We start from the raw sequence: 26,897 nt of genomic DNA, 5'->3' as shown, positions 1-26,897 counted from the left end.
CAGTATACAGGTTCAATATAAAATATTACTTCATTGTTCATCCATATCCAAGGGCCTGGAACAGGTAGACTTGTCTGTAGAGGAGCTGCTCTTTTACTTATCAGGATCCATGTCATTGAAATCTGTATGACTGCAACCCTGTTGGCTCTTCTGGTAACAGTGGATCTGAAAGTAGCAGCAATTCAGCATCAGCATGAAAAAAAAAGCAAGCTGAGGAAAAGATGAGAGCTATGTTGGCAGAAGGTGGCTACAGTGCTTTTCTTCTTAGTGGTCCTTGGAACTAAGTTATTCTGGAAAGGGTGGCTTATACAATCGCCTGTAAAATTGTCTAAATCACCTCCTCCAGAGTGTTTTGGCGGCAAGGACACACCCCTCCCAACAAGACACTCAGAAATAGATGAGTACATGTCTGCAGCTGCCTCTTCTTGTTGCTACTTCATTCTTCCTGCTTGACTGTGGAGAAAATGCCTTGACTTGGCTCTGTAGCAGATCAACAGCTAGTGCAGTTTATTTAGGACTGAGGTGACACCAGTCCTCCCTGTGCTACCTGTCAGCATTCAGGCTGCTGCGTTCTACAACAGTTGCAGCTTCTTGAAAGTCTTCAAGGGCACAACCTCAACAGAATATAGTCCATTCTTGAGTTTATCAAAGAATGGAACACTGTGGACAATTTATTTATTTACTTAATTCATTTATATGCTACCTTTCTCTCAGGTCAGGACCCAAGGATTGTATCAGGTATGCCAACCAAACCTAAAAAGTAGCCATTCTTAGTCACTGAGGCCACCTGGGACTCAGGTGATGAATATACTGAGATTAGGAAGAACCTACAAACCTATCTACTTGCTGCTTCCAGGGAAGAGTTTTAAACACACACAGTACTTCTGTTTTATCTGGATTCAGCTTCAGTTTGTTGGCTTATATCTAGCTCATTACCTCTAGACGGCACCTGATTCTTGAGAGTGAATGGATAAAATCAAGAAGTAGGTTCTACAAATAGTTTGTAGGGAAAAAAGAACCTCTAGCTGATGTAGTAAGGCTGCTAAATTACAGCTTCCCCCAACAAAGCACTTTTAGAGCTCTTGAAAGCAACAATTCTGCATGTATATTCAATTCTGTCAGTCAGCTTGTGGGTGTAAAAAATGTGTCAATTGAATTAGGTTGATAAAAGATGACAACAGCTTTTCTGGAAATATTAAAAATCAGTGTTCCCCACAGTGTCTAAAATGTTGCTCCTCTTTCCTCATTTTCCTTCTACTTGAAATAACAAAAACATTGATATGAAATGGTAACCCAAGAACAAATATATAGAGAAATGTAATGAAACATTAGAAATACTCTCTTTTGGTTATTGTAGACAGCATTCTTTATGAATGCTTTCCCCTAATTTTATAATACTCCAATGAGGGTAGTCCTTTGGCTTTATCTAGCGCTGGATTTTAACATTAGGAATCTTGACTTTGATAACATATTTTCTTCCTGTTTAGGAAGGAAGGTAAAATATGGCATGTGGTCCTCCTCCCCTGATTTTTTTGAGATGGGGTGGGGGAATTTCCTTCCTGCAATGGCTGGTTGTGCCCCAAAGGCTTGGGTAGTGCTGTTGGCCATTTTGCCAAGTTTTGGGTGTTTGGGGCCCTCTGCACTTTTGGGTGGACTATACATGCCTTTTTTCAAAGCATGATTGACTGAAAAAATAAGGAAGCATTTTGAAAAAAACAACAACTCAGTACAAGCCCCACTCCAGAAGTTAGAGACTGTCTGAAAATATGGTGAAATGGCTTGTAGGGCTACCCTGCGGGATAAATGTCAGCTATTTTAGGGTATGGGATGTATGGAAATGACATGGGACAATATATCCTTCCTAATGTAGACTATCTAGCAGCTGCCTACGTTATGAATTGTTTGTGTGTTTTGATAAACTGTATTTTCTAACCCAGGAGTGGATGTGGTATAGTGGTTTACATATTGAACTAGAACTCTGTGGAACCAGGGTTTGAATTCCTGCTTAGCCATAGAAACCCCTTGGGTAATGTTAGACAAGTCACACTCTCTCAGCCTCAGAGGAAGGCAAGGGCAAACTACTTCAGAACAGATCATGCCACGAAAATCCTGTGGTAGATTTGCCGTAGGGTTACTTTAGGTCAGAAATGACTTGAAGACACACGGTTACAACAGCAATTCACTAATTCATTTGCTATTGACCTTTATTTTGAAGTAGGAATATGAATATTATATATTTACTTAGTTGTATGGGGAGTCTTGTTCTTGAGTAATGAGTCAGATCCATGGAAACTACTCTCCTCCTTAGGACTGACTTGTACCATTAGATAGGATGAAGCACTGAGGTGATGGAGAGTTTCAGCCTTTTGCCCATTTCCCTTTCTTGGAGGAGAGCACTGTATGTGCCGCACCCTTTGAACTTGCCCGATGACTACAAGAGCAGTGGAGGACGCTGACATGTTGCTGTTGTTGAAGTAAAATTCAAATGTCTGCCTAGTTAACCTTGATACTTGTGTTTGTGTAACTGGGGTGTAATTTCTCTCTGTGTGTGTCTCTCTCTGGAAGGACAGCATGCTAGATTTTTTGTTTCAGGCAGCAAAATATCTTGGACTGTTTCTGCTCCTGTCTCATTGAAGCAGAAGATAGAAAATAGTGGGACGAGACTTCCTCTGTTTCAGTTTTATTTTGGCTTGTGTTGGTGGATCTATTTAGAGCTCTTGGCGTGCAGTGAGCTAGAAATCTAAATAAATATGGTGATGACTGACTACTGCTAAATGTTTCTTGTCAAAATAGCTACAGCATTTGCATTTTATTGATCTTCCTCTAGGTATTTTTTCATTGATTTCTCTTTGTCTTTGCTTTTCAGAATCACCAAAGTCAATTGGAGATTTTTGATGAGACTGTTGCGCACATAAGCACTTGGCTTTACCAAGCTGAAGCCCTGCTGGATGAGATTGAGAAAAAGTCAGCCAGTGAGAAAGAAGAGACAGTGAAGGTGGCAAACCTAATTGCTTACTGATGTGGCTTATACAGAATAGTCTAAATAAAATGTTGCCAGATTCCTCAGTTGATTTCCCTCTTGACACTCCCTTCGCATTTGATCCTGCTCTGTACTAAACACTAAGCCCTGTGCTGCTTTTTCTTTTCTTTTCAGCGCCTGACATCAGAGTTGGATGATGTTAGTCTCAGAATTGACAGTGTGCGTGACCAAGCTGTTATCCTGATGAATAGCCGTGGTGTGTCGTGCCGTGAGCTTGTAGAGCCCAAATTAGCTGAACTGAACAGGAACTTTGAGAAAGTATCACAGCATATCAGAAGTGCTAAGGTGAGGAAGATCTGTGAATTAGAGCTTGTAGGGACGGTATATGACTCATATGACATTGTAGTTATACTACAATGAGAGGATGTTGGATTGAGACCATTGTCAAGTTGGTTAAACAGCACTTGGTCATTTTGATTATGTGTGACCCCCAAATTTCTGATTTCTCCTTCACCAAAAACATTTAAGATAGGGTCTTGTGCTTTTGAGTTTAACTCCCTTTGGAGTTAATCATGATCTCTTTACAGGTAATGCTCTGTAAATACAGACCTGTAGGCATTGCACAAAAGGTATTTTCCTAGCAAGAATCTCTTGGTATGGAAATCGGTTAATGACTTCAGCTGTTGATCCTGATTCTGACTTTCAGATGTGACTTTAATTATTTCATTCTTGAAGTAATTCATGTTGTGCATTTGCAACTACATGTGCAGTTTTTTTTAAAGCATTTGCATTCCTTTGAATAAGAAGATACCCACTAATTGTTGCACCTTCTTCTTGTGTATTTGTCACTGTAACATCAGATGTTTTACAGTCAAGAAGGCCATAAAATATTTGTCAAGCAAGAGTTCTATGAACCTTCTGTGGCTTCTACAGACCTTGATAAATTTGAATGTGAGTTACACGACATGCTGAATATGGTGGAGAAGCACATGGAATCAAAAGAAGATGATGAAAAGGTTTGTGATCTCAGCATGGAACAGAATGATTCAATGTGTTATATATGTAATCTTGAAGCCTCCTACTCCATCCAGGAGCTGACAAGTAATCAGAAATGCTAGAATCCAGGAGTTGGATCTTACTAGCATCAGCCGCCGACCTAGTATAGATAATTTTGTATTTCTCTTTCAAGCTCACCAATTTTCTGGATCTAACAAATGTTTCAGTTCTCAGATTAGGAACATTTTTTACTGTACCAGCCAAACAGCATGATGTTTTAACTTTTACATCTTGGACAAATATTTTGCCCAGTTACTGTTATCCTTTGCTTCTAGATACTGTTGAACACTTGTTACAGCCATTTCACAACTGCTGTTATTAACTGCTATTTAGGGCTGGAACAGATTGGCAAAAAAGCCAGTTTCCTGGTGGCTTGGAAGCGTAGCGTACACATGACACATGCCCCCAAACCTGCAGGAAGCTCAGCTGTTTACACAGCAGCCACTTTACAGCGCTCTGGCGGTGTGGCATTTAGATGCCGCTCACTTCAAAGTCATGGGGGTGGGGGAAAAGTCAGCTTTTTTCCAGCTCAAAAAGGAGCAGCCTTTTGCTGCTTAATGAGAAACCTCCCAAGGCACCCTATCATCAACAGCCTTGCTCAGATCTTGCAGATGCAGGGCTGTGGATTTCTTGATTGAGTTTATTCATCTGGAAGGTGGTATTTTTCCTGCTGCTTTCTAATGCTGTGTTCAGAAAACCAAGCATTATTGACATTTCTAGTGAGAGATGTTTTCTCATGATAAAGTATGACCAAAGTATGACATGATTTGTTAGGTACTAATCCTACTTTATTCAGTAGGAGTTCTTTCTAATTAGTTTGCATAGAACTGAATGAATATTTCCTGTAAAGCAAGGGTGGGAATTGTGTAGATCTCCAGAATTTGTTGGGGTGCAACTACCATCAGCCCTAGGAAGCGTAGCCAATGAGGAGAAATACTGGATGCTTCAGTCCAACAACATCTGGAGGACTACATGCTCTCCATCCCTAACGTAAACTATTTTGCTTTGTGTCTTTAGATATATGTTGAGGTGAACATAGATCTTTCTAGAGTGTGCATATGTAAGCCTGCATGGGAAAAAGAATGGAGTTTGTATTGCTTAGCTTCTAGATGATACAGTTGGACCTCCGTATCCACGGGGGATCCATTCTGCCCCCCCCCTGCAGATACCAAAATCTGTGCATGCTCATACCGTTAAAATTAATGGCAGCGTGGTGCATGCATATCTGCTGCCATGGCTGTGTGCACACGCCACTATTAGGCAAAACTGGGTTAAATCCGTGGATGGCAAGTCTGCCAATAAGGAGGCCTGACTGTATATAGGCTGTTTAGATTCAGAATCATATGAATTTTTACAGCAACCAGTTAGAATGTGCTTGTGTTCAGAAAATGTTTGCATTTCATAAGGAATGACTTCATATTAATGGTGAGGTATGTATTTTGATTTAGGAATCTTGTCTTTTGAGTCACCTTGCTTAAATTCCAAGCTATTTAGCAAGAGTTGCTAAACGTTAGAAATAATCTCTCATATGGGAATATGCATACAAAAATATAATCATTACTGTGTGAAGAAAGCAGCGTTTGGCTTTGCTGTGCATACATAAATTGGAAATGCTGATTATCACTCGGGAGTTAAACCAGCTGTTTGTCTCAAGTAAGATAGATTCATTGAATCAATGGAGCCTACATAAATGTTAATTTAATCAGTACTGTTCATTCAGTGGTCCCTCTAGATGGGACTAGCAGTTGGATTTAGCCCATTGAATTTGTGATCTGTGTTCCCAGTATGGATGTAAATTTTCACTTCTTTATTTTCACAAGAGAGAATGAAAAAATTCAAACATTGAAATGACAAGTTTATATTACAAGATTACAGTAACAAACTGCAAAGTTGCCAATTTTAAAATGATTTTGAACATTTTTGAAACAAAAATGTAGTTTTTTGCACAAAATAGTTTTTCTATAACACTGTTTTGTGCAAAGAACCTTTGTTGCTTTTGCCACCACTACTGACAAAAAGCATGTCTTTTCATTTTTGTTCAAGAGTGAAAATTCAAGTGGTTGACAATTTTTTTCAGTCAGGTGACTCAGTGTGTCAATACACACTTTATCAAGGTTTTAAAAAAAATATTTACATCCCCAGTTCACAGCATCTGTTTATGCCTTCAATGCCATATATCAGCATTCCCCCATGGTCTCCAGATATGCTGTACTACATCTCTCATGAGAGCAAGTGCAGCTATGAGGTCTGGAGGTAATGGAATACATCTGGAAGGTGCTGGTTTTAGGATTTGAAGACAGTTGTTTATGGTGTCTTGCACAAACAACTCTGTCTTTTTACAAAATACTTTTATATGTTTGATGTTGTACTTCAATAATTTTAGCTGGATGAAGAGAGAGCTCAAATTGAGGAAATTTTACAAAAAGGTGAGCAGTTGTTACAACAGCTTACAGAAGACAGCAGGCGAGAGAATATTCGTTTGAAGCTTTTGCTCCTGCAGACCAGACAAAGCAGTATTAAGGTCAGTTACTTTCTAATGAAGTATTGCAAGTATTGAAAAATTAAAATTTTATGAAATAATTGTAGAGTTTGAGGAGATGCCAGGAATAATCTAGAGATGAACATACCCCCCCCCCGACACCTTGTATGTCCCTCCAGTCAGTGGTACCCATGCCTCAAACCATACTTTCCTGCATAAATCAGAAAATCTTCCTCTTATGCACACATACCTGCCCAACTTCAGATTATCAGTGGCACTGAGAAAACAATGGATTTAGTTTCATTCAGTCCAGAAAACACTGCATTTAATTTCATTCAGTCCATTTATCCCAGGCATACAAAATATTCTTATTATGAGAACTTCCCATTCTAATACATAACTAGCATTTTTCTGTCATAATCTTGAAACTAGAGTTGTGGTTATATTAAATAAATGCTAATAAATTAGTTCACCATTAACTATGTCATTGTCATTAGAAACCCACTATCTGATTCTCTTTCTTTATGGATGAGGCCTTTAAGTATCTTCTCTCCTATCCCCAGCAGAGTAAGGAAATGTTCTTGCAGCTACATCTTCTCCGAGGATGGATGGGGAATTGGAGCCAGTTGGACAAGGAACCTCCCTGCATGTTATTAGAAACATATAACTTTCCTTCTTACTCATAATTGATTGAATGAAGGACTCTGAATTGCTCAGATTCTAATTTCCTACTGAAAGGAGAGTGGCAGTAGTTTCTTCACTTACAAAAACCCCAGTTTAGCATCTACAGTGCACCCACGTTATATGCGGGTGCACTTTATGCGGTCTTGAGCGTACGCACTCAAGCTGCAGGGCGCGAGCGGGGCGCAAGGGGCAGCATGTCCCGATGTGCCGCCACGCACAAGCCCCATTGTTTCCAGTGGTGCTCAAGTGTAGGCCGAATTCGCCTTATGCGGCGAGGTCCAGAACGGATCCTCCGTGTAAGGCAAGGGCGGACTGTACTAGGTGTTTACCCCTAGAAACAGTTCTGATTCTGATAAGTTGTGGTCAGGGAATGGAGAATAAGGCAGAAGAGGAACAATATTTATACATTGTTTCTTTTCTGCTTTATAACAGTTTTGAGTCATATTTGACATAACATCAGCTTGACCTTCTTCTGCAAATTCCAGACAACTGATTAAGAATGGTCCTTCTTTTTGCTGCTCCTCTCAGTCATAGGTTTATGATCATTCATTTCTTTGATTACAGGAGCTCAGATTGCTACAAAGAAGGCAAGAGGTAGAAGCCTCACCTTCATTCTCCCCATATAATACAAGCAAAGAAAGCCATTCACATTGGCTGAATGAGACTGATGGAAACCTTTCCAGACTACAGAAATCAGAAGATGAGGGGAAGTTTCAGGTAAAAAAAATAATTCAACATTTGTTTGAGAAAATACATTTTAAAGTTATAGTAACAGACCAGTTATCTGTCTTTTATCTATTACTACCTGGTACTAGATGATAATCTTTATTGTATTTATTTTTATGATGCTGAAAAACCAAATTGTATAAAATACAGATGCAAAAGTAAAAAGCCATTGATAGAATACTTGCGCTTCTTGTTGAGCCAATGTGGTAAAGTGGAGACCAGGGTTCAAATCCCCCGTTTGGCCATAGTGGGTGATCCTGGGCAAATCACACTTTCTCAGCCTCAAAGATAGGCAAGGCCAACCTCCCTGTGAACAAATTCTTCTAAGCAAACATCATGATAGGTCTGCCTTTAGGTTACCATGAGTCAGAAATTACTTGAAGGCACACAACAACAAACAACTTCTTGTTGCAGCCTGTTTTTCAACTCTGCTAAGGAAAATGATCATTCTCATCATTGAGGTACAACAGTTGTCATTCATTTGGTGCCTCATGGGTTTTTGTATTAAAGCTCCCACAATCTCTGACCATTGGTCATCTTGGCAGGGGAGGCTGATGGTACTGATAATCCAAAAACATCTGAAAAGTACAAGACTGGCGAAGATTGAGCTACCAGAATGTCCTATCTTTTATTGAAATCAATACATTTTACTTTAGGCAATCTGTCAAACACTTTTGAATTTCTGGTTGTGGAACTTTATAATGAAGTGAATCACTCTTTATGACTGTAACTTTAAACCTAGAACCAGTGGACACACTGACACTGAAATAAGGAATGTTAAAAATGTTGCAGTGCACCTATGTAGCATAGAATAATAATTTTCTCCCACTCATTAACCAATTACTTAAAAAAACAAACAAAAAAGAAAGTGATTACAGAAAATTGTTGTTGTGTGCCTTAAAGTTGTTTTTGACTTATTGCAATCTTCTTACAGTTTCTTGCCAGTATTTGTTCAGAGGGTGCTTGCCTTTGCCTTCCTCTCAGGCTGATTATGTGAGTTTCTATGGGCAAGTGGTGCTTTGAACCCTGGTTTCCAGAGTTGTAGTCCAATGCCCACTGTATATATAAGCACGCCTGGTTGCAAAATGTGGTCTGTTCACACTTGCATTGAACATTGTGGGGAACATATACGTCTATTGGAGACAATTCTTACATTGAAGTGGTGTTTGGTGTGGTATGAACATGAATATCTGGAGGAAGAAATCCCTACACTAGTAGTATTCCAGTGGAGATGTAAACATTCATAGATATTTGCACATAAGCCCTCCTCTTTCAGATTTTCATGCTCTATCTACAAATACTAGGAGGGTGAGGGCATAATGTCATGTGTTGAAACTAGGCAGGATTTTGCATACTCAAGGCATGTGTAGGTCTGTCTGAGTTTTTTTGTCATTGAGTTGGCTTTGGCATGGTGACTCTATGAATGAGAGACCTCCCAGACACCGTATCATCAACAGCCTGGCTCAGGTCCTGCATATTGAGGGCTGAAGCTTCCTTGGCTGAGTCTCTCCACCTTTAAATCAGTTCTTCTCTTTTCTTACTACTTTACCCTTTAGCAAGCATTATAATCTTCTCTAATGAGTCATATTGTCTCATGATATGTCCAAAGTACAGTAGCCTCAGTTTGGACATTTCGACTATTAGGGAGCATCCAGGTTTGATTTGCTCTAGGGTCCATTTACTGGTCATTTTGGTCACATTCCAGATGAGTTGATTCTCTTCCTGCCAAATTTTATTTTCAGTTCTCCCCTCCCCAAATATTTATGAGTCATTTTTCAGAATTAGAAAAAACCTAGAGGTATAATTAACCTTGAATAGTTGCAGTCTGCCTGGTTTTAGCATACAGTGCACCCACGTCATACGCGGGCACATTATATGCTGCTTTCAGTATACGCTGAAAGCAGCACCAGAAAAAGCGTTGCCATGCTGCTGTGCCGCTGCTCCGCTGCTCTGCCATGAGCATGAGCCCCGTTACTTCTAATGGGGCTCAAGCATACCCGCAATTTCTTTTACGCGGGCGGGGGGGAGGTCCGGAACAGATCCCCCACATAAAAGAAGGGACCACTGCAGTTGTATGGCACTTGGGATGATGACAGTCTTTACAGTTTACAGTTTGAAGGTCCCTCCTCCTCCTCCTCCTCCTCCTATCCCGTCGTTTCCTCAAAACTGGGAGTCAGGTGGCTTATAATATTTAAAAAGCAATACAGTTAAAAAACATGCAAAAATGGTACAGTACATTAAAATAGAATTAAATTATTAAAACAAATTATATGTTAAAAAATAAAGTTAGAAAGGTAAAAATGTTCAAAACACTTTAAAACAATTCAACATCCTTGTCCATTCTTTACAAAGTTTATGTTTTAAATGCTTGTCTGAACAGAAAAGGCCATCCCTTGTGACCCCGTCAACCGTGCTTGTGATGTTGGTGGGACTGAGAGAAGGGCCTCTCCTGATGATCTCAGAGCCCAGGCTAACTCATACAGGGAAATACGATTTGCCAAATAGCCTGGACCTGAGTTATATAGGGCTTTGTAGATTATAACCAGCATTTAAATTGTGCCCGGAAAAAAGCTAGTAGTCAGTGAAGCTGTTTCAACAGGGGCATTGTGTGCTCTCTGTAACCTGCCCCCGTTAACAGCCTGGCTGTAGCTCATTGGAACAGCTTAGGTTTCTGAACACTCTTCAAAAGCAGTCCGAAGCAGAGTGCATTGCAGTAGTCCAAATGGCATATAGCCAAGGCATGTACCACTGTGGCCATATCTGTTGCTTTCAAACCTCTTAAAGGATATATTTATCTCCCTGAGTTGTCTGTGGGCAATTGTTATCTAAAAACACATAACAAAACTGAGATGCTCTTTTGTCAAGAAACTTGCAAAATTTCAAAAAAGATAAGTGCGCTTTTTTTTTTTTTAGAAAATAAAGTGCTTATTATTTTCAAAGGGGAAGTGATTCACTCTTTTCCCAATGGATTTTTTTTTGACAGAATGAAATTGTTATACATTGTAGAAATTTTTCTATAAAAGAAATGCATTAGAGCCAATTCCAGTCCAATTCTTAGTCTGAGATCAAGCAGGCAGTCCAGCTGATCACTAAGGCTAAAAGTGAGTAGATGAAGAGATCAAACTGAGTTCAACAGCTAGAGGTAAAGAATCAGGGAAGTGTCAAACAAAGAATCATGCTAATGGTGTTGGAACCTGTTACCATCAGCAGAGCTTCTGTTAACAAGGCTCTGTGAGGAGTGGGCAAATTGAGGCAGACGGCCTCACCAGCAGGAGGTTGCAGATGTTGAAGATCAATTGCCATAATTCTTTGAACAACAAGGAAACAAAGAAAGATTGCGCCCACTTGCAGAAGTTATTAAGTAGGGGACACTGACCAAATTAGGCACCTGGGATCTTGAACTAGCTGCCTATAAATCTCCCAATCACTCTCTGGCTGTTTGTTGCTTTCAAACCCCCCCCCCCCTTCCTGGTGACTAGCTGTACTTTCATATGTCCATGTTTTTGACCTTGGACTGGCTATGATTAATGATTCTGTTTCATTTCTTGATGGCTTTGTTTATCTGGACTACTGACTTTCTGAATTAGGTCTGACTAACAACCACCCTCTTGCTTCTTCCTTCATCCTGCTGGAAACCCTGTGACAGACCTGGACTGAATTAACTGTCAAACAGCTCTTGTATTCTAACCACCGGATTCATGGGGCACTTGTTAACTGGAGCATAGGACACTTGGTGTCTGTGAACTGCTTATAGGTCTGTTTGGTTGTGTCCAGTTGCTCCCTAGAATGGCTTGAGCAGCTTGCATTCCTGAAGAAGTGCATCAGCTCTGTGGCTGGACGATTGTGACACAATGATGGAGAACAGGTGTGCTTGGTGCCCGTAGTTGGTGGGAGTGGAGTCTTCAGGGTGAATCCATGCATGGAATTGTTATACAGTATGTGAACTGACCTAGTGTCAATAACTTGACCCCATTATCCTGGTGGAAGTTTGTGAAATATCAAAGAACTTTTTTGCTGGGTAGATCCTTGTGAAGTGGCCAGCAGTCCCACAATATACCGTATATATTTGTCTAGAAGTCTAAAAATGTATGCCCCAAAATTGACTCCAAAATCCCAGTTTGACTTATTTACGGATCAGTATGGTAATGTGATAGCAGCTCTTTCAGATTTCCCCGTACGGTGGAAAGATAGTTTCTTTTTCTCTTGAGCCAACCAAGAGTGATTAATTGCTTTTAAACAAAGAAACAGAGTGAAGGAGGAAAGGAGAGCTGAAATGATGAAGCAAATGGCTCAGTTAGAGTCTCTTTTGCAGGGTGCACACATACAAACAAACAAACAAACAAAACAAGCTTCATTTATATACCGCTTCATACTGCCTAAGTAGTGTCTAAGTGGTTTACAACTGTAAGCTAATTTGCCCCCAACAATCTGAGTACAGTGGTACCCCGGGTTACGAAATTAATTCGTTCCGCGGTTAATTTCGTAACCCGAAATACCTTCGTAAGCCGAATTCCCATAGGCGCTAATGGAAAAATAGCTCTCTGCTGCCCTCCGGTGGCGGAAAATAGCGCCGCGGTTTTTTCGTAACCCGAAGAAACCTTCGTAAGCCGAAGCAATAAATCCCTATGGGATTTTTTCGTATCCCGAAAAATTCGTAACCCGGCGCATTCGTATCCCGGGGTACCACTGTACTCATTTTAGTGACCTTGGAAGGATGCAAGCCTGAGTCAAGCTTGAGCCCTTTTGCTGGTCTTGAACTCGCAACCTTGTGGTTTTGAGTGAGTGGCTGCAGTACAGGTATTTAACCACTGCGCCACCATGCAAGGAGCCTCCAGATTTTACCCTCGACTTATCCACGGGTCATGGCAAAATCCATAATTTTGGCCCCAAACCTGCCCTTGATTTATACATGAGATTGACTTCTAGTCGAGCATATACTGTAAACAAAGGAAGCCTGTTTTCTGCTGTCCTTCTGTTGTGACGATGGCTGGGAACTGATTCCTCCCAACTGCATGAGTTCCTTGGGGGAGGGTGATAGTTCTGAAGGAGACTTGGGTGTAAGGGTGCTGAGAGGTTTGATCCTTGGTCCAGAGGAGCATTGAGCCTGGTGACTGTCCAGGAATCCTTTAATTCAGATGCACCTCTGTATAAGAGACTTCAGATTTGCTGGAGGATCTATATGGGCTAGCTCATTTAGAACCTCCTGAACCAGGCCTTCTCAGAACTGATTCATCAGGATAGAGTCATTCTAGTTCAAGTCTTGAGGCAGTAGTTGGAATTCATTGACATAGGCTGTCACTAAACTCTTGCCTTGGACTCCACATCCAGGTATGACATGAAAGGACAGATGACTGATGTACAATGTGTGACTGCAAAAGAACTTACTTTAACATCTGACATTTTCCAGGGAGGCACCCAATGCACCCAGGTCCCGAAATTTCCCCCAAAACCTTTTTAGGTTCCTGCTTGTGGGAGAGAGAACTGAGGAAGAATAATGAACACTGTTAACAGTCCTGCAATGTATTATTTCAACATCTCTTCCTCAGAACACTGAACTGGCTTGATAAAAACATTCAGTGTGGTTAGAAAATGGAGTTGTCCGTCACTAAACTATATTCCTTCCTATTCCTCCCTGTTTCCTTTCTGTGCTTTTCTATATGTAGTGAATGTCAGCCAAAAGATAACCATTTTTAGATACTGATGCATTGTCTCAAGCCCTACTTATCTTTTATTTTCATGTGCAGCATCACTGTCTGTATTTCATTTATTATAGTCCTTCTCTGGCCCTAATTTCTTTGTCTTCCTCCATGTGGAATGTGAATCCAATACCCGAATAATTAAATGTAGAGAGCTCAGAAGATGGAGTGCTAATGTGTCAAAGTGCCCAAACTGTTAAGAAAGTACCAACTGGCCAAACTTTATTTTCCATCTCAAATGTATATTTTTAGTATGGAAAATCATAATGCTTGCTTTTTGTTCTGAACAGAACATTGATCATAAGACATGTGGGGGGTTAATTTTTCATTTATCTTTGGCATACTGTAGATGACAAATGGTAAACAATTGATCAATAGTACTGTGACTAACATTTCCCTTTTGAGAACCTTGATGACCTTCATTCTGTTTTAGACCCTGATGATGATTCAGTTGTGTATACAGTCATTTAGAAAAACGAACAATCACCTTTTCATTGCTATTTTTGACTGACTTTATGCTTCAGAAACATGCCAGTTGGGGATATTATCTATTTCTCTGCATCTGGTGTGAGGTTGGCCTAGTAACCATTCATATACCAACCTAAACTCCTTGGAGGAAGGGTGAGATACAACTTTGATGAATAGAAGCAGTTAATTTTTGTGCTCTTTTGAATGAGTTGCCTTTGGGACAAGACTAAAGTCCATCTCATCCAGTATTATGTTACTAATAGCATTTAGCCAGATGCCTCTGAAAGCTCACAAGCCAGGCATGAAGGTGACCATCTACTGTTTTTTGTCAGCAGCATCTGGTACTCAAAAGAACACTTCTGAAGAATATGTATCAATTTGACTGTCATAACTAATAGCTACTGACCTCTGTGAATGAATTCTAACCTGGGGTGGGAGCCCTTCCAGTCATGAGGTATTACAATCCCCTTTATCTCAAACAGTTGTTCCTGCTGGCAGGACTGATGGGATTTGAACTCCCAACAACTTCTGGAGGAACAGGTTTCCTGCCTAGGTCCATATAATAATTTACTTTAAGGCATGTAACTAGCAGCCACCATATCGTAAAGTGCCCCTCTTTGTCTGCCTTGAATCTATTGCCAATCAGCTTTATCAGGTGACTCAGAGCTCTAGGACTACCTGCAAAAAAAGAAGATGTTTTTCTACTTACTTTCTCTACCTATTGGTTTGTTTCATAGCCTTCTGTTTTTCTTCTCCTTCCAGAAAGGTTCCAACCTAGTATTTCAGTGCTCCTCCCAAATCAGTGATGCCTATTTCCCAATGTAGGGTCAATTATGCCAAGCACTGTAGCATCACTACGGCTGATGTCACCCTGTGTGGCAACTTATGGTGTCACCCCCCATTAATCTTTTCCCATACCACTCCAGGAAAATGGCACAGAAGGTCTGTTTTTATGCTTTTTTTTCTTTCTGCTAAAAAGTTATTCTGAGCATCTTCAAAACTTGCATTATAAGTTTTATTTTGGAAAAATTTAGCTTGTTATTGTCTTGGTTACTGGGAAGAACAGAAATCTTGTACACAGAAATGCACTTACTATTCAAAATGTAACTACATGAGGGATTTATATAGCAGAATTTGCTGTTCTATTTTCAGTCCTAATTCTAATATTCGTAGGCCTATTCACACTTCAGAATTATAGTGCTATTATTCCATTTTAATTGCCATGGTTCTGTGCTGTGGAATACTTGGGTTGACAGTTGAGAGAGAGGCATTTGAAATTTTCAGCCAGAGTACACCAGTGCCTTATCAAATTACATACCCCATAGGCTGGAACCAAAGTGAAACACAAGCATTATAATTCTGTAGTGTGAATGGGCTCCCATCATAAAATTTTGACTCAACCCTCCCCCTTTTAGGCAGATTGAGTGAATGGTTTCAGTGAAATTTCTACCAGAAATTTATTTAGTCAATTTAATGTTAAGATGATTTTCCTGTTTTTGTTTTTTTGTTTTTTGTTTTTTTGTTTTTTGACAAAAGTGCAGCTTTTGCACATTCTGGATGTCAATAGCTTGGCCCCTTCTTTGTGGTGGGGAGAACACTTGGATTAGCTGTGGGTACAAGAAATATAAGAATTGTTTAACCTTAACCATATTGCTAATCCTGCTGCTAAACCACAGTACATTGGTGTGCTAATAGGTTAAACACTCCACAACTCACTCAGTGCCAGTTTGTTTTAACCTGATACACGAGGACTGTACCATAGACTTTGCATCGTATAGCTCAATAATTCTCAGGCTGTCTGATGTGTGGAACCAGCAATTATTTTTTTCCATTGTGATAGAACAGGCATTAAATTTGAGCTCACTGAACACTAATTCTCAGGCTGTCTGATGTAGGGAACCAGCAGTTATTTTTTCCATTGTGATAGAACAGGCATGAAGTTTGTGCCCATTGAGCACAATTGTTTTTCTCTTTCCTGGAAACTTGCCAGGGACTGGCAGTGGTCCAAGGACCACCACTGTGTGTAGCTCTGTTACAGACTACTTGTTTAGACTCATGAAGTCAGAGACTATGTTATAAGTACAGAGCACATAGTTAGAGATGAGATTGTTAATTAAGCAATCAGAGGGAATTAGATGCAGTATTTTAGTTTCCTTCTGATCTCACTTTTGATAAACCCATCCTTAGCTATGTGTATTGTATTTAAATCTCAATTTTGGATAACTCCTGCATAAAAGGAAACAGGAGTTAGTCCACCAAGCTTCATGGTATAATGAATTTATTAGTTTGTTATTTTAATGTTGTGAGCTGCTCTGTGTCCCAATTCTGGGAAGAGAGGGGGATATAAATAAATATGGTGCTGCTGCTGCTGCTGCTGCTGCTACTACTACTACTACTACTACTAAGTTCTTCAGCTGCCAGAGTACTCCCTATTGGTTTTTACTGCATCAGAACATGGCTATAGCTTTAGAAAATTCTGTACATACTCATCAATAAATTTTAGTAAAAAATTGACTCCCTCTAAAAACCTGAGTTGATTTATCCATGTTTCAATGTATGTACTACACTTTTAATCTTATCAAAAAAGGAACCATCTCATTCTATGACTATGACTAGAGTGGAGAAAGGTGAGAACTTAGTCCGTCCCAGGAGAACCTAAAAGAAACATTGACCCCTCTACTCTCTGTGTTCTGCTTCTGACTCTTTTTTATGCCTCAGTGGGAAAATGGCAGTAGTGGCAGCTCTTGGTGACTCCCCTCAAAGGAGCACCAAAAGGGATCCAGCTTTGAAGGATTTGGACATTTGTGTATGTTGTCAGGTTTTCTGGTTTAAAATCAAAGGTCTAAAACACATTGTAGAAATAATCCAGTTTGGAACTGCATTAACTGCTCTGGCTCAATGCTAGGTAATCCTGGGAACTGTAGTTTTGTGAGACATTTAGCCTTCTCTGTCAGAGATAGCTCTGGTGTCACACTAAACTACAGTTTCCAGCATTCCTTAGCCCTGAGTCAGGGCAGTTAAAGCGATCTCAAACTGGATTATTTTTGCAGTGTGTTTTAGACTGAAGTTATCACATTAAAGTTAAAGGCTATAATGGCTGCTAGTACAATTGCCATTTTCATTGCTTCACCTTTTCACCGTTTTTGACATGTGTTCACATATTACACAGACACCATTTCCTATAGTTTCTTCAGCCTTGAGCACAAACAGTTATGCCTGCCAGAATTTTGTAAATTCTTTATCATCATTTTCCTTTGCTTCTTCTTTTCCATCCTTTGAGACGTGCCTCTACATTTTACCCTTGACCTATCCATGGGATGTATCAAAATTAATAATTTTGAACTCAAAATCTGCCCTCAATTTATACATGAGGTTGACTTATAGTCGGGTATATACAGTACTTCCTAGTGTTTTCTGATGTCTGAACCTCTGCATCAGCTGAAGATGATAGTAATGAAAACACACACACGCACATTTCCTGAAATTCAGGTAGTTGTTGATTAGGGAAATCTTTTATTCTTTCCTGTAACAGCAGCTGATTCATTGGGATGGGATGATAATCTCTCAATTGAAATATTGCTACATTATTTTGTGATGTTCTGTTGATTAATAGAATGTCTCATTTTTTAAAAAAAGAATCTAAGAAGAAGAAAGGTAAATTATTTATAGGAGTACCTGCTCTAGGTACAGGGGACTTGCTACCTGGTAATTATAACTGAAATTCACTCGGGATGGTATGTCAGTGTTTTAATCATCTTATGTGCTCCCCCCCCCCCAAATAATATTTCCATTTACTCATCAGTTTTTTGGGTTTTTTGGCAACTGGTACTGAACCTTAAGGGTGGAGTACAGTGAAAGTACAAATAAATATACTGTTGTTTTGTTTTCTAATGAGGTCAGTTTAAAAGAGTTAGTTAAATTTGAGTATTTTCTCTTTTGCTTTAGGAAGCCCCAGAAAGAATCCAAGGTCCTAATTTATCAACAATCAGGGTATCTCCGTTCCCTGCAGAATACTTGGTAGAAATTAACAAGATTTTGCTGGCTATAGCTGATTCTGAGCTCTTGCTAAATGCTCCTGAACTTCATTCTGGTGCTTTTGAGGATTTCTCTACTCAAGAAGATTCATTAAAGGTATTGAAAAATGAAATGTAGTATGAGGACAGAAAACAGAAATTTGTGCTTAAAACGGTAGTTATTTGTTATTAAAGGCCTAATTCGTGTGTAGCACAAGCCAATTCCTAATGTTACAAAACTGACTCAACCTAGGTGGTCATCATGTAGGAAATTTGTAGCCTTGTGATTCATACATACCTGTGTGCCTAATTTTATTATATTGCCATTGAATTTGTTATATATAAATACTGTATTTTAATCTACTTATGAGGTGATACTGACTTTCAAGTATTTTTGGAAGCGATGCCAAGACAAGAAGAGTCCTCCTAGGGTGTAGACTTTCAAGCTCAAGGGAAGAGAGGACTCTGTTTGTCCCCTCTGCCTGTGTCTTAGCTGGTGGGATCAAGGTAAGAGAGTTAGGTACCTCAACACAGTACCCACTCACTTCATAGCTGGAGTATGGGCCAGTAAAAGCTACCAATCCTTGGGGTGGCCAGTAGGAGAGAATACATACACTCCCTCTCCCAAGGAGTACAGTATTTCTCTCTTGATAGCATCATGGTTTAAAAAGCTTGTGTGTGTATGTTTCTCTGTGTGGCAATATACATATGTGTATGTATGCATGTGCTGGGGACTATGCTTGTATTAGTGTGATGGGGAAGGACCTGAACAAGACACTCTGATGAAGCCAGAAAGAGAAAGAAAAAATATGAAATGACTGTCTAATACACGGAAAATATTTGTCTAATACAGGAAAACATATACATGATCAAACATTCCAACATATGATGTATGGATTCTAATCTCACAGAATGGAAGGTTTCTAAATTTTTTTATTAAAATGTAGTGATAAAACCTATGGGCTAGAATTAAGTTTGCCCTTTTATACCCCAGAAAAGGTATTAAAATTTATATACAGTGGATCCTTGTTATACGCTGGGGTTTGGTTCCAAGATCCCCCGTGTATAACAAAATCCGTGTATGCTCAAGTTCCATTAAGTATAATGACATAGCAAAATGGTGTCCCTAATAAAAAATGGAACATCAAGGTAAATTTATACTTTTTTGGAACATTTTCAAACCGTGTATGCTTAAATCCGTGTATAAAAAATCCGTGTATAAGAAGGGCCGACTGGTATTGTTAATGCTTTTTGTCATTTAATCAAATCTCCATTTTCCCAGCTGGTTCTCAATCTTAATTGGGTGCTGATGCTGCCTTGTTGAACATTTCCATATTATTATTGATATACTCTGCCTACAGAACATAAAAGACATGTTGGACAAACTTGGTGATCAGATTGCAATTATTCATGAAAAACAACCGGATGTTATACTGGAAGCATCTGGACCTGAAGCTATACAAATAGGAGACTCGCTAACACAGCTGAATGCAGAATGGGACAGAATTAATAGGATGTATAATGATCGCAAAAGGTAAATAAAAGGACTCTGTATATTTTATGTTTAGAATTAACAGGATGTATAATGATCGCAAAAGGTAAATAAAAGGACTCTGTATATGTTATGTTTAAAACAAAACAGAGCAAAAACAATTGATTTATGTTATATGTTATATGGGATAGTGCATATTCAGTGGCAAGGTGGTGTTCTGCATTTTCCTGTAGAGACAAGACATTTCTTTTAGGTTAAGTCTGCTAAACGTGGGTGAAACCAGGCTGAACTTTTTTTGTTTTAATCACCACCACCACCACCAAAACCACATTTCTTGGAGAGGATGAGGAACTTTCTTTTTCGTTTAGGAGGCAAATTCCATTGGCTTTACTTCATCAGTGGGCAGGGCTAAAGGAACAGAGTACGGGTAGAGCAAACTGGCAAGACTAGATGTAATTCTTACCAGTTTTTCAGATCTAATCTTAGGAAGAGATTTTGTTTTGTTTTTGTGGGTTTTTTTGGGCTATGTGGCCATCTTCTAGAAGAGTTTATTCCTGACGTTTTGCCGGCAGTAATAAACTCTTCTAGAACATGGCCACATAGCCCGAAAACCCCACAAAAAACTATGGATGCCAGCCATGAAAGCCTTCGACTTCACAGATTTTGTTTTCTTTGCCTGACTTTTCTAATATGCTTCTTTTCACATCTTCCACTGTCATACTAGAAAACTATGTGCTGATCTTGGGTAATTCTTTCAAGGTAGTTAATGGTAATACAGACTGAACACTGATTTGGATTATGGTTAGTGAAATTAAAGTTTCCAGAAGTTTAAATATTGTGTTTATAAAACATAAAATATAAAGCAGAAAGCTTTGAGGACTGTAGAATGTGTGTGTTACTAAGAACGTAGGCAGTTTCAGGTAAAAAGCCAGTCTAATAAAAACAGATAATAATCTAGTGAGAAAATATGCTACAATGAACCCTTCAAAAGGTTCCCTGTTAAAAAGTACCAGCTGATACAATTAGATGGCTGATACAACCTGATGGAAGGCAGCCAAGAACAAGACACCCTCTTCTCTTGTCTGGAGGAGAGTAATGTTTGTGTAAATGGGGACTAATCAATGTTTAATGGATATTGTTAGATATAGCAATGCATAGGGATATTATAGGAGAAGAGCCTGTGTGGTGTAGTGGTTTGAGTGTTGGACTAGGACTCTGAAGGCAATGGTTTGAATTCTGGCTTAGCCATGGTCACCCATTGGGTGAGTCACAGTTTCAGAGGTTGGCAGTGGCAACCCCCCCTCTGAAGACACTTGCCAAAAAAGCTCCATGATAGGTTAACTTTATGTCGGAAGTCAGAAATGACTTGAAAAGACACAACTACAACACCAGGGAATACACTGGTACCCCGGGATATGAATGCGCCGCCTTACGAAATTTCCGGGTTACGAAAAAAATCCATTCAAAAAAACTGTTCCGGGTTACGAAGGTTATTTCGGGTTACGAAAAATTTTTTGGTGCTTTTCGGCGCTATTTCACACGAAATCGCGGCTTTTCCCCATTAGCGCCTATGGCTTTTTCGCCTTACGAAGTATTCCGGGTTACGAAAGCGGCGGCGGAACGAATTAATTTCGTAACCCGGGGTACCCCTGTATTATCTCCCTTGGATACCTGCATGTTCTTCCACAAATGGTGTATAGGTTAGGATACCTCCAAAACTCTGTAAGATTTAATGTCTCTCTATGTTTTAAATACTGTACAGAGATGCCTGCTAAGGAAATGAAGATGGTATAAAGGTTAAATACCTTATGAATGTGTGATGCCATATCTATAGTGAAATGTAATGAAAATACTGTGCCTAAACATTGAAAAGAGAATGTTTTCTCCTAAGGGGAGTGTATTAATTAATTAATTAATTAATTAATTTGATTTCTATGCTGTCTTTCTCCCAGAAAGGGACGCAAGGGGGCTCACAAATAACAATTCTAAAAAACATATTACAATAAAACAATTAAAAAAATCAGCTAAAAACAATATAAAATTACAAACATCAGACCCACAATAAAACCACAATAATCATCCCATATAAAATCCATCCCATGATAACACATTAAAGCCTGCCTGAATAAAAACATTTTTGCTTGCCGACGAAAGACAAGCAGGGAGGGAGCCAGCCTTGCTTCTTGTGGAAGGGCATGACAGAGGGTGGAGCAGCCACCGAGAAGCCTCTCTATCGTGCCCTCACCAGATGAGCTTGTGATGGTGGCAGAACCGAGAGAAAGCCTTCTCCTGAGGATGTTAGGGCTCTAGCAGGTTCCTATGGGGAGATATGGTCTCTCAAATAGTTTGGAGCTGGGCTTTATAGGTCATGACCAGCACTTTGAATTGTGCCCTGGAACAAATCGGTAGCCAATGAAGCTGTTTCAGCAAGGGAGCTATATGCTTCCTATAACTGGCCCCAGTCAGGATTCTTGCTGAGGTGTTTTTCACCCGCTAAAGTTCCCAAGCAGTTTCCAAAGGCAGCCCCACATAGAGTGCATTATGGTAGTCCAAATGGGATGTAATTAAGCATGTGTCACTATAGTCAGATCTGATGTCTCAAAGAATGGGTGCAGCTGGTGCACTATTTTTAGCTGTGTGAATGCACTACTAGCCACTGCTGAGGCTCAGAGCGGAGTCCAGGAGCACACTCAAGCTGCAAGCCTGAGATTTCAGGGGCAGTGTAACAGCACAGGCAGAGCCTGTATTCCCTGATCTGCCTTATGACTGACCAGGATCACCTCTGTCTTGTGTGGATTAAGCTTCAATTTGTTCACCTTATCCAGTCCATTACTGGCAGGTGACACTGGTTCAGTACAGAGACAGCTTTCTTGGAATCAGATGGGAAGGAGAGCTATAGTTGGGTGTCATCCGCATACTGGTGACACCACACCCCAAAGATCCAGATGATCTCTTCCAGTGGTTTCATGTAGATGTTAAATAACACAGGGGACAGAACAGAACCCTGAGGGACCCCACAGGGCAGTGGCCAGGGAGTCAAATAGGAGTCCCCCAACACCACCTTCTGAGTGCGCCCCTCCAGGAAAGGCTGGAACTACTACATAACAGTACCCCTAAGTCCCATCCCTGAGAAGCAGCCCAGAAGGATACCATGGTCGAAAGCTGCTGAGAGATCCAGGAGAAACAACAGGGACACAGTCCACTCAGTCTCCCATGTGAATATCCTAAGATACCTGAGCACTGGAGTATTGACACTTACTCTGCCTGTTTGGTCTACTGTAATTCATGATTTGGAAGCCCATGAGACAAGAATTTGATAAAAGGGATCTCCAAACAGACACAGATTAGCTGTCAAATGCCAAAGAACCCCAAGTTCCTCAGTCTAAAGAGACGGGTGGGGAACCCATGAGGAGTCCCCATAAACAGTCTGAGCTCTTAGTTAATTTCCCTTTTATTCTTGTACACTTCAGTTGAGAAGGCCAACTCTGGAATTTGGTCAATCCCTGTCCTTCCCTTTTCAGCCTATTTTCAGCAGTAGCTCTCTCTCTCTCTCTTTGTGTGCTGCAGCATATCTGAATTCTTGTTGTGTAATATCCTGAATGTTCTTTCTGCATAGCCAATATTAAGAAAAAAATCTTAGCTCTTACTTTACTAATTTCAGTACATCACTGACTAAATTTAGTGCCTTATTATCCATTTGCAAACTTCACTAATCTTATATTAACTATTAAGCATTCAAAACAGTTGCTCTGGTTGTAGTTAATTGGGAAAATATAGTGGATTGATTCTTCTTGCCTATCTATAGAAGGATAAGCCATTGTTTGAAATTATGCAATTAAGACCTGGAATACTATTGATATTTATTATTTTTAGAGGTCCCCTTGTAAAGCTAATGGTAGTCAATATGAGCAAATGGATTTGCTTATATCACTATTTAACCTGACTTTTTGCATCAGTTAGACACATAGTTGGCATATACAAATCTTTTGTGTTCATTTATACTTGAATGGCAGAGTATTTCACTGTATTATTTTAGTATGTTATAATTTTCAGTGTTGAGTGTCTTTTCCTAGCCTCTACCAACACTGACTAGTTAACACTCTTTCTTTTTGTCCAGGATTAGACGCTCCTAATGCAGGCCTCTTAGGGCTCAAGCTTAGTGTGGTAGGCATACCAAGGCATATGGTCCACAAAGATCTTTACATACATGACCATAAAGAGATACTACTTTCCTCCTGAGACCTTATGTTTTCTCCCTTTTACTTTATATTCTGCAACTAGATCTGAACGAAGCCCACCATGCCTGTACTTCATTTTGCAAGATAGTGATCTCTATCAGTAATAGACTACTATTTTGAAATGGATTACTGTTTTGCAAATGTATTGGGCCTGATTCAGATTAACACTATAGTGCAAAGGAAGTCGGAAAATACCTTTACCTCTTCACTAGGGTTCTGATTGAGACTTGCTGTCCCACACTTATTTAGAGTGGAACAGGAAGCAGAAGTAGCTTACATATGGCCAGAAGTCTAGGGCTAATAGTCAGTGCTCTGGACTGACTGACTATCTTACAACTTAACATACACACCTTTGAAGCAGGTTTGAGAATTACACAATCACCTCTCCCCATGTTGTTGGGCTTCACCTCCCAGCACTTCTGTCCATTGGTTCTGTTGGCTAAGGCAGCTGAGGCTTTCAATCCAACAACATCTGATGGCCTGCATAATTCCTATCAACTTCTTTTAAATAAAAGGTCCTGCAGTTTCCTGTATATTCAAAAATTTGACCATTGTTTTGAAAACTACATTCTATTTATAAGAAATTGAAAATTGCTCAAGGGTGGTATGTAAAAAAGGCTTGCCTACAAATCAGTGCCAGTTTTGATGCTAAATTTATAGCATGGAGTTTCTTCATTTTCTTCATTCTTGGAGAAGACATGTCTCATTCTGATCCATCCATTTTTGGAGAAGAGTTGCCTATTCTGATCCTCAGTTATAGTATTTGACTTCCCTCCAACTGATTCTTGATGTATTTGTTAAAGTAGTGGGTTATAGTTACTGTATATACTCAGCTATAGAAATTTTAGTCAAAAAATTGACCCAAAAAACCTGAGTTGACTTATCCACAGGTCAATGTAAATACTGTACTTAAACTCTTACCAATAAAAGGAACTTGGTGAAAAGTAAGTGCATAATCTGTCCTGGAATCACTAACCCCCCCCCCCCAAATGCTCTTGTCCATCCTGCCTTTAGTATAAGCACAAACACTTATGCTTGCTGAAATTTTGCAAGGTCTTTGGCATGGTTTTCCTCTGCTTTTCTGCTGGAAACTTTTCATTGTTATATGCTCCAAAGTTTTACCCTCGACTTATCTATGGGCCATAATTTTGCCCCCAAAACCTGCCTTCGATTTATACATGAGGTTGACTTATAGTTGAGTATATATGGTAGGTCTATGGGTAAATCTGATTTTAGAATGTGATTTAAACTTGATGTGAGCCAGTTTTGCTGCCTCCTCTTTGCACTTAATCTTTGACTGTTCCCAACTCTCTTCTAAATGGTAAAAATAGTAGTTGGATGGAATTACTGAAAGTCAGTGCTTAATGGAGAATATTTCTTTCATTCATATATAGATCTATATCTAAGGTATAAATAAGAATAACATCAAGGGTAATTAATCATTTTTACAATTGCTGATGTGTGTGTAGTTTTCCTTAAGGTTGGAGCTAGTGCCTAATCAATCTTTATTTTCCATGCCACTAAATCTGACCTCTCATGTTTGATTCTGTTAGCTAAATGACTGTGCAATGTCCTGTTAGTCCTATAGCGTGAAGATTTTTTTAAAAAAAGTTTAGTTTATGTTTTGCAAAGGAAACAAAACACTAATGTTTTTGAAATACACTTAGAAAACTACTGTTTCCCACCCCCACTTATTTCATACAGTTGCTTTGATAAGTCTGTGGAAGAGTGGAGGCAGTTCCATTGCGATCTCAATGATCTATCACAGTGGTTAACAGAAGCGGAAGGTTTGCTGGCTGAAGCCCATGCTGCAGATGGAAACCTGGATATAGATACAGGAAGGATACACCAGCAGGTATCTACTCTGAATTTCTGTTAAGATAGCAATCTCTTTCCTTTACTTTTAGCTCTGTCATTGAGAAGAATATAGAAAAATACTGTATTCCCAATTGTCATTTGCAGTTGTTGAACTGATAAAATGAAAGAATTTCCTTTAATATCCCTTAACATCAATTATTTTAAATACAGAGAAATTGTGATGCCAGATTATGGATGTGGCTTCCAAATTATTTTGATAGTCCAGCTGCCAACTGTACAGCTTTTGATCTACTGGCTTTTCATTTATATGAAAGTGCCTGTACTGTGTTTTTCAATGTTAATCAAAATGCAAAGGTCATCATTTATTTTGGAAACCTTTCTCCACAATACTAATCATTTGTGCCAGGATGGAAGCGCTATTAAAAGTGCTTAACTTATGGGTGGCCTGTTCTCTACTTCTGTCTCATGACAGGGCAATCCTGTGGAAATCAGGCAAGGAAAAGCCAAGGTGGAGAATCCTCCACATCCAAAGCTTTGACAAGAGCTGAGTGGCATGGTGGGAGTGGGGTGGAAAGAGTGGAAATCAGCATGACATCTTCAAGGCTGGCTTCTTTCCTTCTCTAATTAGGGGTATGGTGGAGGAATAGTCAGGCTTGGATCCAATGGATCCATGGATCTCTCCCAAAGGCTTACTTTTCTTGCTGATACCATAGTTGTAGCACTGATGGTAGAATCAATGCAGGGGACGCTCCCTTCTTGGAAGGTAGAAGGTGGATATCCTATGATGTTAGTTAGATGTTGCAGACTGTTTTATTTTATGTCATTTATATCATTTGCAGTTCCTCAAGGTTTCCACAGCATCTCAGAACTTAAAAACAAACAAACAAGGAGGTGGCTTTACAGATCTCTGTCTTAGGGGAGAATGAATAAAGGGCTGGGCTTGCTGTTGAGAAGCCCCTGCGTCCATTAAAGGCAAACCTCTGTTTCATAAATAGTACAAGCTGGACCAAGACCTGATCAGATGTTATGTGTGTACATGCTTTTTTGGGGGGTGGGGGTGGGGGGGAAGGAAACCTATATAGGAGCGGATGTGCCTTATGATCTTTGAGACCCAAATCAAGTTTTTGATTTCAGAGATAAGAACTGGCACTTCAAACTGTGTCCGGTAAAGCTAGGAGAAATGCTTTGCAATAAATAAGTCTAAACTCATAGCCTCCAATATTCTGTTTCTGCACCATCCTTAAAGG

At 39.7% G+C, this 26,897-nt stretch overlaps 1 protein-coding gene across 1 annotated transcript in view; it reads left to right on the top strand.

Moving 5' to 3' along the window:
* UTRN (utrophin) overlaps positions 1 to 26,897 on the top strand; it is a 494,831-nt gene that overhangs the window by 159,363 nt on the left and 308,571 nt on the right. Inside the window, exons 35-42 of the mRNA XM_042456820.1 lie at positions 2,867 to 2,995; positions 3,155 to 3,325; positions 3,841 to 3,996; positions 6,420 to 6,557; positions 7,764 to 7,916; positions 18,035 to 18,220; positions 19,464 to 19,636; positions 25,537 to 25,687. Of these exons, the coding sequence (XP_042312754.1) occupies positions 2,867 to 2,995; positions 3,155 to 3,325; positions 3,841 to 3,996; positions 6,420 to 6,557; positions 7,764 to 7,916; positions 18,035 to 18,220; positions 19,464 to 19,636; positions 25,537 to 25,687 (1,257 nt within the window). The remainder of the gene's footprint in view (positions 1 to 2,866; positions 2,996 to 3,154; positions 3,326 to 3,840; positions 3,997 to 6,419; positions 6,558 to 7,763; positions 7,917 to 18,034; positions 18,221 to 19,463; positions 19,637 to 25,536; positions 25,688 to 26,897) is intronic.

Source organism: Sceloporus undulatus, chromosome 1 (genome assembly GCF_019175285.1).
Source record: "Sceloporus undulatus isolate JIND9_A2432 ecotype Alabama chromosome 1, SceUnd_v1.1, whole genome shotgun sequence".
Taxonomy (NCBI): Eukaryota; Metazoa; Chordata; class Lepidosauria; order Squamata; family Phrynosomatidae; genus Sceloporus; species Sceloporus undulatus.
Note: the sequence above shows the minus strand (reverse complement) of the source record. Positions and strands in the feature narration are given on the sequence as shown.